Genomic DNA, 12233 nt, shown 5'->3' on the forward strand with positions numbered 1-12233 from the left:
TGTACTTTCCTTCTTCACAACCTGGTGTCAGTAGATTGGCTTCACTGCACATAGGACGAGGAGGCCCAAGTTCGGTTCAGTTCCAAATCTAGTATGTACTCAATCAGTATGTGCTGCTGAATGAACTTTAAATCTAAGAAAATATGCTAAAAGACTAATTCAAAGCTAAAGTAATTATAAATGTAAGTGTAAGTGTTATGTGTCTACATCTTAAGACTTAGATTTTCAGCTTGCTAGTTAGCCCACAGGTAAACGCTAATAACAAGAGAACATGCACTAAATGCTTATTCTGTAGAAAGATTTCCTAAGCTAGCATGCATCACACCTTACAGCAGATACTGAAGAATTTGGAAGTAAATTCCAAGAGTATTAATGCTTATTTTTGTTAGTCAACAGCTAAAACATAGATGTACCTTGATAAAGTATAAACTTCCCAGCTCCACGAAGCCTTAAATGCAGTGTTAAATTCTACTGCGAGATTAAAAGTCAATCTCATCACTGCCTCTATGAAATCATGATGTTAAAAAGCAGAATAAACAAAAGACTTCCACTCTTAACATGGCTGTGGCAATTACGTCTCTCCTCTTTTACCTCCTGTAGGTCCTATGAAAGAAACAGACAGATGCGTGTTCTCCAAAATAACTGTGATGGACGCCAAAAGCAACTGAGACCACACTGAAGCTGAGCGTAGAAGTGAAGAGAAGCAGCAAAGAAAATGGCACGAAAGCCTGGAAGCAGCCAAGTTCACAAAGAGCCAGCAAAAATCCACTCGCTGAAGGTGAAGAGCCCCTAACACAGAAATTCTACAGACAGACAATACAGGAAATGTCAACATTAGCTACAAGAACTTGGGAAATTAGGAGGGGAAAAAAAACCCCTTCATTTAAATGAAAATAAAAGTAAACATTTCAGAAGGGGACCTAGGTTTTGCACAAAACAAAATGAGATGGAATAAAGAAAAAGTTAAGAATTTGAGAAAAATTGTAGAATTATAGACCATAAAAGACATGCAGATAATCACTAGCGTGTACATCACTGGACCCCTAAAGACAAAACAAACAACAGAAAGGCAAGCAGAGCAACCACTTAGAGCTGCTGCAGGCTTGAAAGGCCCATCGCGGCTCAGGGAAAGTTGCTTCGGAAGAGGTTTGTTACTTTCTTATTGCAGCTGTAAGCAGTAACTACAAACTTAGTGGCTTAAAGCAATAAACATTTATTATCTCCCAATGTTAAACATCAGAAGTCTCACTGGACAAGAATCAAGATGCTGGCAAGTCTGTGTTCCTTCTGGATGCTGGAATAACCATCTTGTCTCCTCCAGCTGCTATGGCTGGCCTGCTTTCTTGGGCTTGTAGCCCCTCCACTCTTCCCAGGCAACAAACACATCATTCTGAACTCTGCTTTTATCACCACATCACCTTCTCTGACTCCGACCCTGCTAAATCCCTCATATAAGGGCCTTTGTGATTATACTCAGCCTGTTCAGATAACCCAGAACAATCTCCCCAAATTCCTTATCTTAATCATGTCTGCAAAGTCCCAGATGTAGGGGAGTAAACTCACGGGTTTCAGGGATTAGAATGTGGGCGTCTTTGGGAGCGTATTATTCTACCTGCCACAGCAGTCAACCCTGAGATACACAGTAAAATAAATACTACATTTTTAAGGGGCATGAATCATTCTTTGTACAACGAGGCCAGATAGTCAAGACAGTCGAGCCACTTTGGAGAAGAAAAATTTCTCTTACCTTAGTTTTCTTCAGAGTACATATAACGCCAAAGGCAAAAAACAGTGAAGGAATTCCTACAAGATCCTCAGGTAAAGAGAGGTTAAACTGAGGATTTCATACCCAGCCACCTGTCCTTAAAGTATCAAAACTACAAAGGAACAGCTTTGTTACTGCAGATACTTAGTAAGCACTGTTCTCAGGAAGCCATTTTGAGTAAATGAGTAGAGAACAAAATTCAGCAAAATATGAATGAGGAAACCACAGCAAAGGGACTTGCAATGGGTACTGAAAACCAAGACAAAGACACATAAAAAGGATGGTTTGATGAAAAAGAATAAAACAGTTTTAATCCACGACAATGTAGAGATTATATAAGTAACAAATATTGAGAAGTAGTGGACAGTAATTCATCAATGGCCTCATTTGGAACAGCTGGGGTTCAACGGATACACATTAAACTTGACAGATCAAGTAATAGAAGTATGAACATTGGGAGTTTGAGATGTGCAGATACTGACTACTATATATAAAACAGATAAACAACAAGTTTATACTGTATAGCACAGGAAACTACATTCAATATCTTATAGTAACTTACGGTTAAAAAGAATATGAAAATGAATATATGCATGTTCATGTATGACTGAAGTATTGTGCTGTACACCAGAATCTGACAAAACACTGTAAACTCACTATACTTCAATAAAAATATATTAAAAATAGTACATAGATAATAAACATTAAGAAATATAGTATCACTATCAAAAAAATGGATGATGAAGGACAGGAATGATAGAGAAAGAGAAATCATATTTAATTTTATTACTGATCGTAGTAGACAATCAATAGATATTATCTAAAGATATAATTATAGATGTCAGAGTAACATCATGGGAAACAGCAGCGTAGAAAGCTCAGGAATAAGTCCCTTCTCTGAAGCTGTAATTAAGCTTGCAAAAACTTACAGAATCAATGTTTTTGGATATATGAAATCTAGTAAATAAAAAAAACTTATAGGGACAAAGGGAATGTTTAATGAAAAAAAAGAGATTAAATTTCAGTAAGAAAGTACTGTGGTATTTCTGCTTACTCACTGACCACATCTCATTCTCCAGCTCAGTGGCAGCCATGGAGATGGTGGCCTGAGTTCCAGCTGGTGTCTTGCTGATGCCAGGAAGTGCAATATTCACTGTGTTCTCAAAACACTGTAACTCTGCATTTTGACCTGTCTGGAGGCTCCCTTTAGATGGGAGAAGCTCTTCAGGCTGGTGTCAGTCCAAAGTATTAAAGACACAGATGACCTGTAGCCACCCGTGACAAGGAACAGCAGAGGTAGGGCAAACAGCAGACTGACCAAAAATCTGAGGACAATGAGGCTAAGGAGGAAGGTACCTCAAGGAATAAGGGCTTTGAAGCGCCGCCACATCCACCAAGGAATCTGCAGTGCATTGTGTCTGACCGGAGCCAGACGCTCAGGAAAGACTTAGAAGAACCCTAAGCTATCATCTCTTGTTGATCTTTGATTGCTTCACAAAAAGGTTGGGAAGTCTAAGGCAGAGCCGCTGGTAGCCTGGCTAAATGTTTAAGGAGTTCCCGAGCTCAGAGCTAATCTGCTAAGAAAAGGGGAATCTGTTTTTTGATGGTTTTGGTTCCTAGTATTAAAGTAAATCTCTGTCAGGATTAGGACTGGAGATAAATCTCTAATAGGCTTATTACTGCAGAGATAACACAAAAAAAGTCTTCAGTGACCACACAGAACAAAGAGTACAATTTAGTTTTTGAGAAAATATTTTGGGAAATTCAATAAACAAATGGACAATTGCAGCCCACAACAAATCAACAATCAAGAACAGCAAACCCTGGGGATGGGATTTCCAGAGTTACCACACTATAATATTCAAATTGTCCAATTTCCAAAGAAAAATTCAAAGCTTATAAACAAACAGAAAATTACGGGCCATTCACAGGGAAATAACTGGCAGAAACCATTCCTAAGGGAGCCCAGACACTGGACTTACCAGTCTAAGACTTTACATCTTGAAGATACTCTTAAAGAGCTAAAGGAAACCATGGACAGAGAACTTAAGAAAACAGACATGTTAGTAAAGAGATAAAAATTGCTGTAAAAGGAACTATGTTCTTTATTTAGAAAGAAATTGTGGAGCTAAAAATTAAAATAGCTGAAATAAAAATTGTACTGGTGAGGTTACACAGGACACTTACTTCACCAAGCAGAAGACAGAATCAGCAAACTTGAATATAGGACAACTGAAATTACCCAGTTTGAGAAATAGAAAGAAAAAGGAATTAAAGGAAGTGAAAAGAGCATAAGGGACATATAGGACACTCTCAATCAGACTAACATAAGCATTTATAGGAGTCACAGAAGGAGAATAGAGGAGGGCAGAAAGAATACTTGAAAAAAATAATTACCAAACTCTTCCCAACTTTGAGGAAAGAATCAATCAACATATCCAAAAAGCTGAATGAATTCCAAGAAGGACAAACTCAAAGAGATTCATTCCAAGATGCATTATAACTAGTAGTTGAAAGAAAAGACAAGCAGAGAATTTTGAAAGTAACAAGAGAGAAGCAATTCTTCAAGTACAGGGAAGCTCAATAAGGTTAACAGATGATTTCTTACTTAAGCATGCAAGCATATAAGCAAAAGGCAATGGGATGACGTATTTAAGGTTCTGAATGAGGAATTATGTCAGCAAGATAGTAGTGTAGGAAGCCTTATTTCTCACCCCCTTGCAGAAATGATGATTTAACAATAATATTGCTACCAAAATACCTTGAAGAGGCAGTCAGGATCCAGGTAAGAAGTAGAAGCACCTTAGAGGAGCACAAACTGAGAAACAGAGCTATATGAGTGAAAACAGAAATTTCAATTTACTCACATCAGTTCCTCCTCCAAATAGGCTTAGCTCAGCCCCAAGAAGACTGCTTCAGCCCCTGATTCTCCCATGAAGGGATGGCGAGATTGGAGTGTGCACCTGGCCTCGTGGCCTCCCAGGTGCCTTCTGTGGAACTGGTTTCTAGCTTGCCTCCTACTGAGCACTGAACAACCAAAAGAGCTTGGTTCCCTGAGATAGAAACAGAAAAGGGGGAGGGCATCCCCTTATAGCCAGTATTTTTTTTTTTTCATGACTGGGGAAAAGCAGAGAATTGATGCTTTTCCTCAGGAGGGAAGGAAGAAAGTAAAAGGGCTTTACTCCTAGTCTTAGAGGAACTACTACTGAGCACTGCTGACCAGTGAAAGTGTATCCCAGTCAAAATCAGTCCATGAATACAGACAGTAGCTGCTTCTTCAAATGCACAGACAGCAAAGTAAATTGACAAGAAATATGAGGAGTCACTAAGGAAGAAAACAGATCTCCGATAACAATCTGAAAGAAATGGCTATAATGAGTTGCAAATCACTTTCAATTCTAGTGTAAAAGTTAAAAGACAGAAGTACTAAAAAGAACTGTAACTACAATAATTTGTTGATAGCTACACAATAAAAACAGAAGTCAACTGTCACATTAATAGGAAAAAGTGTGGGCGAGGGAGAAGTAAAAGTGTAGGTTTTGTACGAGATCAAAGTTAAGATGTTATCAGCTTAGAATAGAATATTGTAACTCAGCTGTTTTATGTAAACCCTGTGGTAAGCACAAATAAAAACCTGTAGTAAATACACAACATGTGAAGAGAATCAAAGCATACTGCTGCTAAAAATAACCAAGGGACACAGAGAAAGACATGGAGAGAGGAAGAAAGGAAGAGAGGAAGAGTCAGAAAACAATTAACAAAATGGAAGTAAGAAGTCCTCATTATCAACAATCATTTTAAATACAAATGGATTAAATTTCCCAATCAAAAGTCATAGAGTGGCTAAATGGATTTAAAAAACCAAAATCCAACCATATTCTGCCCACAAGAGACTCACTGTAGCTTTAACGACACACAAAGGCTGAAAATGAAGGGTCAGAAATCAATATTCCATGCAAATGGTAAACAAGAGAGAAGTGGCTATTCTTATAACAGACAAAATAGACTTTAAGTCAAAACTGTCACATGAGACAGAAAGGGGCATCATGTAATGATAAATGGATCAATTCATCACGAGGATCTAATAAATACAAACACATAGGCACTCAACATTGGAGCCCGTAAATATATAAAACAAACATTAACAGATTTGAAGGAAGAAAAGACAGCAATGCCCCACCTTCAACAACGGGTAGATCACACAAAAGAAAGCCAGTGAGGAAACAGCGTACCTGCACAACCCTACAGATCGAATGGACTTAACAGATACATAACGGTCCATCTCACAGTAGCAAAATGTACATTCTTAAGTGCACAAGGCAGATTCTCTAAGACAGATAAAATGGTAGGGCACAAAATAAGTCTTAAACTTAAGACTGAAATCCTATCAAGTACCTTTTCCAACTACAATGGTATGAAACTAGAAATCAATTAACAGGAGAAAAGTCAAAAAACTTACAAATATGTGGAAATTAAACAACACCCTCCTGAATAACCAGTAGGTCAAAAAGGGTATCAAAACATAAATGAAAACTGCCTTCACACCTACGACTGAAACTTTATGCTGTACACCAGAAATTGACACAACACGGCAAACCGACTTCACTTCAATTGAAAAAAAAATGTAAAAAAGAAAAACCTATCTTGAGACAAATAAAAATGGAAATACAACCTACCAAAACTTACAGGAGGCAGGAAAGCAGTACTGCCAGAATGTTCACACACACTTAACATTTACACGTTCAAGGTTTCCGGGCATCACAATCCATCGGCCCAAACAGCAAAGCACCCAGATACGCTCCCCTGGGCCAGTGGAGAGCAGCCGTGGCACCTGGGAGACCACGACACTGTGAAAGGCACACTCACGGTTGGGGAGCAGCTGTATCTTTCTGGGTGATTTATAGCATCTTTTGTTTGGGGCCAAATGTGTAAAACAAACTTTTTCCAAGTTAGTTTTTTTAAACTGTATTTTTGGTCCTTGGGGTCTTCTTCTGGCTTTATTTTAATTCCTAGGAAACAGTTTGCTACCTCATAAAAATTGCAAACATATGACTTTGGAGAACACAGAGCAATAATAATAGGATTTCAAATCGTTTAGCATTTGTGTCACATTTAGGATAATTAAAGTCACACAGAAAAATTCAGATGCAAGATAGCATTCCAGGCAATCACAGCAAGGCCAGTCCAAATTCATTATCTTTCCTGTGTCTCCACCTCCGGCCCCCAGCTTAGCCTCCCGACACCTCTGAATGCCCTTCTGTGCTTCACGCCCCAACATTCCTTTGCCGCGCGCCCCCGCCTCACCTGTTTTATTTTCCTCCGTACCACTGAATTTTATTATTCTCCATTTTACTTGTTCATTGTTTTTCTGTTTTCCCCTCATCAGAAGGTAAATTCCTTGAAAGTGAGGAACCACATATATATTACTCACTGCTAAGCCCCCGTGTCCACACGGTAACTGGAAGAGTGCATGTTCTTAGCCAGTATACGTAAAATGTAAAGGACTGATTTCCTACTGGAGATTTATCATAAAAATGTTATATTTATTTGTACATGTTATATAATTATTGATAAATTAACACAAAATGTTTATGATATGTTCAGTTTTATCTTCATCCTATTATAATTTCTACAACCTAATAATGTAATAGGAGAATTAGTATTTGTGAAGATGAACTTGAGGCACCATAGAAGTTAAAATGATTTCTAAATAACAAAAGACTGAATTTGGCTGAGTATTGATTTTGTTTTATAATATGCTAATTATTTAAAATTTCTAAGCATTCGTTTTCTTAAGATAATTCTCTTTGTTAGATGATTACACTAGCCTAAATATTTATTCCCCAACCATTTAAAATAAATTTATCCTTTTACATCTGATTCTAAGAAGTTTTGAGGCACACAGGTGACTTGAGATGAGGTTTTAATACAGTCTTTGGACTTGAACTGTACAAGCAATTGAACTGAACTGAATTCTAAGTGGAAAATTTCCCGAAAGTATGTTATTACCTTTTCGTATAGTAGGCGTGTCACTGTCTGCAATTAGCTGCAAGCAATCTTGAGTAACTGAAAATCAAAAATATATCATTTTAGTTACTTGAATAGAAAGAGTAAGGGAACAAAGAGGGCTGAGATACAAAGCAACAAACCCACACTTCCAGTGACGCCGAATCAGTTATACTTTCTACACTGCCTGTATGCTGTTCCTAAAATTATTTTAGGCAATTTGCCCACAGATTTTTTTTAATAAAACTTGTACTTAAAATACAATATGTATTTGAAATTCAAGTTTAGAAAACCTCTATGTGCTATTGAAATATAGTAAGAATATTATCATTACGCTTTAGCTTAACTTGTTCTAAAATGTTACACCTGCACAGAAAGCAGGTTTAGCCTCTGGCACGTGTTTCCCAGTTCTCTCCAACACACAAGCCAGTTAAACAATCAGATTACTCTGAAATGATTTCTTGTTTAAGAAATCTGTCATTAAACAGTAACTCATCAGTACTGAAAATGCTACTATTAATAATCCTGAAAATAAAAATAATTGTTAACATTTATTGAGCTGACATAAATCCAGGCAACTTCACAAAAGCCCTAAAACTCACATACTGGAAACCACATCTCAGAAAATGTAAACAACGCGTCCAGTCCCCAGGGGCGGAAGGTGACAGGGCCAGAACTTAATCACGCTGCTCCACTCCAGGGCCAAAGCCAGGCTTTTGGTGAAGTATTTTGGACCAGAAAGAGAAAGAGAGCTGCAACATCTTTTTAAGAGCAAATGGAAGATTTCCCTGAGACTGCAGCATGAGTGCAGCTTCTGGGAAGCGCCAATTCACATCACAAATTACACACAGACTACCCCAAAGAACACTCAAAGGAACATGCAACTGTTCTGTTAAATAAAGACAAATGCCTTCAGGTCAAAGCCAAACAGTCACACTGCCTGTAGGAAAAGAAAATGAAGTCGTAAATACCTATGCAAACAGGGGACATAAACATAAATGGGCCTATTTTAAATTAAGAAAATATTGGTTTAGATTGTTCACTATACAGCAAGTATTTTATTTGGCGTTGAAGTAATGCTTTAAAGATATGCTCCTCAACATATACACGTCAAGAGCTTAACACAGTGGAGAATTCCTGCTTCAGCTGATTAATGGAAAATATGGACTAACAGAGGTCATCATTAGGTGATGTTCTGAAACTGGGCAAATGCAGAGGCTGCTAAGAATACTGTCACAGGGAGGGATCACATAAGAAAACTTACTAAGAAATTTCCCTTGAGGACAGCTTGAAGGAAGGAGTAACAGAAAATCCAAGGAGCCAGAGTCTGAAAGGCACAATGTCTAGAGCCGTCATATTAAACCTGCTATTCTGACAAACACTTCTTAAGGAATCATATGCCCGAGGCACTGTGACAAGGTCTCTGAGGGAGGCAAGGGCCCGCCAGAGCATGAGAAGCGCTTCTCGTTCCTCTGCACTTAAAAAGGAGGGATGCTGACAAGATCAAAGTCACATCTCCCAATTTCCCGTCTTTCCTCTGTGGTTGCGTGTATGTGCATCTTGTGAAGATTAAGTGAGACGACGCACGTGGAACACTTAGTATATACCCAGCATATAAAAAACAGCAACGTCACTCTAGGCTATTAGTAGTAGCAGCACTAGCCTTATTGTACTTTTTTTTTTCATCTCTGCTTCTCTCTCTCTTTTTTTTAATTGAAGTACAGTCAGTTACCAGGTGTCTGTTTCTGGTGTACAGTACAATGTCCCAGTCATGCATACATATATTCATTTTCATATTATTTTTCATTAAAAGTTATTAAAGATATTGAAAATAGTTCCCTGTGCTGTACAGAAGAAATTTGTTTTTTTATCTGTTTTTATATATAGTGGCTAACATTTGCAAATCTCAAATTCCCAAATTTATCCCGTCCTACCCCTTTCCCTTGGTAACTATAAGGTTGTTTACTATTATTATTATTGTTGTCCTTAATAGCATCAAACCAAATAAACTGGAAACATCATGGAGGGGCATTATAAGAGCACAAAGACCAAGAGAGGCTGACAGACACTGAGGAGGTACGAGAAATACTATTTCAGTTCACCATCTTCTTCACTGTTTCCGCAAAACTCCTGTAGGACACTTTTGCTATATAGACAGAAAGGGGTTTACCTAATGAGTGATGCCTCAACACTATCAAACTGATGCGAAAAATCTAAATTTTAATCTCCACAGCCCAGCCGAAACTTGTCCACAACCTACAGGCTGAACAACTACGGTCTAGTCCATCACACTGCAGCAGAAATCCAACCTTTAGAAGAAAATACACTTTGAAGAGAAATGTTTATTCAAGAAATATTTTTCAGGAAAGAAAATGGGATATTAAAACGACAGTTCAGTAGGAGTGTCTGAGTGACGCTCACTGACGCGAGAGCTATTCGTTCATCTTCCTTATTCCAGGGAGGGTCGGGAGAGCTTCCAAGGAGACGAGTTCCTGGAGGTAAGGACAGGACCGTCCCTCCTGCTGCCCAGGTCCTGTCCACCCTATCAGTGCCATCTGCCTCTTCACCTTTCACCTCCTCCTTTTTAGGAAATTTCCTATCAGCAGCTTGTCCCCTGTCGGGTCTTCCAGGACTCCCTTTCTGATTCAGCACAGATCTGGTCTCAGACAATGGATTACTGCTCATACAAGCGGGCCACAGAAGAGCGACACTGCTTTTTGATCTCTCCCGGCAGTACAGACGTCCAGCCGCAAGAGCTTTGCAACCGCGCAGTCTAATGTAAGAGACGCATCACTGATAACAGCTTTAATATTAACCGACTGTGTTTGCTTCTCAGACAGTCTTTCACACGTCTTTCCCTCTGCTACAGTTGAGGGGAATTACACAAGAGTTTGAGACTAGTTTATCTTTTTAACCAAGGAAGGCAGTAGCATTAAAACCTTTCTTTGCTGATGAGGGGGTATATATATATATGTAATATATACATACACATATATATGTAATATATGTGGTATATTACACATATACCTATATATTATTATATAATATATAGCAGGGACAAGCAGTTTGGTGACTTTTGTTAAGTTTCTTGTTGGTAACTTATGAAAACAGTAAGAGGTGAGAGGGTTTTAAAAGACTTTCTAGAGAGCCAGATTGAGAAGTCTGTATTTGATCTACTAGAAAATAGAAAAAATATTAGGAATCTTAATTTTGAGGGGCTTGCCTGATACACGCCGGGCTTGGGCAGGATCACACGCTTGTGTGTAGAATCAGTTGCTGTAAAGGGAGAGTGAAAGCAAAGGGTCGCTGTTGACTGGTGATAAATACAACATGTGGATGATCTGGTCTAAAATGCAATGGTATCAGTGGAGCAGCCAAGATAAACTGTGAAGAAAAAATTTTCAAGTTTCTGACTAATGAGTATATGTGTTTGAAAAAGAATTAAAAACTAATAATGGGGGAGGCCAGAGCTCAGTGGTAGAGCACATGCTTAATTAGCAGGCACAAGGTCCTGGGTTCAACCCCCAGGACCTCCACTAAAAAGCAAAACTAATGCTAAAAACCAGTTTTCAATTCTGGTGAATTCAGAAAGATGGCAGCTCTATAATGGCCCTGGGGAAGTTAAAAAGGTTAAAAAAGGGTGCTGACTTTTTTTAGAGAGCTTGGAATGGAGTTGATAAAATAAAATAGGCTAATTGTAACTGACAGGAGTAAAAAAATCTACTGAATTGAGGATTTTCTACGTGTGTATGTGCAAAGAAAGAGTCTTAGCATTAACTGGACACTGTCATGTACCACTCATAACGTAATTATGTTGTATGTCTGGGGGACTCAGGTAATCATTCGAACATCTTCTTAATTAAAAAAAGTCTTTAGAAGTCTAAAATGCTCTTGGAACTTACATACAAAGGGAACGTAAAACAATCCCAACTGATGACAATGAATAGGCCTGATGACATCGCACTCAGTGAGCCAGGGGGAGACAGGCACCCCTCGGAGGTAGCTCCGAGGCACCTGTCAAGGTGGCCACACACCTGTTCTCCAGCAGGTGTGTGCCTGGGAAGCCCTTGCAGCTGTCACAGGGGGACAGGGACAAAGATGTCTATCACAGCACTGTTTGTAATAATGAAAAACATTTCATGTACTGAATAAATGAAACATTCCATTCATAAAATGAGTGAACGAAGTGTATTTCACATAATGAATGAACGGAATGGTAGCCCTTTGCATAGCCTCATAAGCACTAAGAGTAAAATAACAAAAACAAAAAACAAAAAACATCATCTTCACCTAACGTTTAATCTTACAGTTGATCAAGTATTTTAATTCCCTCAATGGGTTTCCTTGCACATAAAAACCAAATCTACCTGCACAGCCTCATGAACTCTCCCCTCCTGGCCCCTGCGGTAAACACTCCTTCTCAGAACAGGTCATCTTTCTGCTTCCAAACCCTGTATTTGCC

The 12233-nt window shown here is 38.6% G+C and overlaps 1 protein-coding gene across 2 annotated transcripts in view; it reads right to left on the reverse strand.

The window, feature by feature from the left end:
* TNFSF13B (TNF superfamily member 13b) overlaps positions 1 to 12233 on the reverse strand; it is a 31243-nt gene that overhangs the window by 8641 nt on the left and 10369 nt on the right. The window contains exons 3-4 of one of the 2 annotated variants that reach the window (XM_031466307.2): positions 7775 to 7831; positions 7070 to 7162 (exon numbers count right to left, since the gene is read on the reverse strand). In XM_031466307.2, coding sequence (XP_031322167.2) covers positions 7070 to 7162; positions 7775 to 7831 — 150 coding nt within the window. The remainder of the gene's footprint in view (positions 1 to 7069; positions 7163 to 7774; positions 7832 to 12233) is intronic. The other variant, XM_064492983.1, reaches the window with a different exon arrangement.

This window comes from Camelus dromedarius, chromosome 13, assembly GCF_036321535.1.
Source record: "Camelus dromedarius isolate mCamDro1 chromosome 13, mCamDro1.pat, whole genome shotgun sequence".
NCBI classification, from domain to species: domain Eukaryota; kingdom Metazoa; phylum Chordata; class Mammalia; order Artiodactyla; family Camelidae; genus Camelus; species Camelus dromedarius.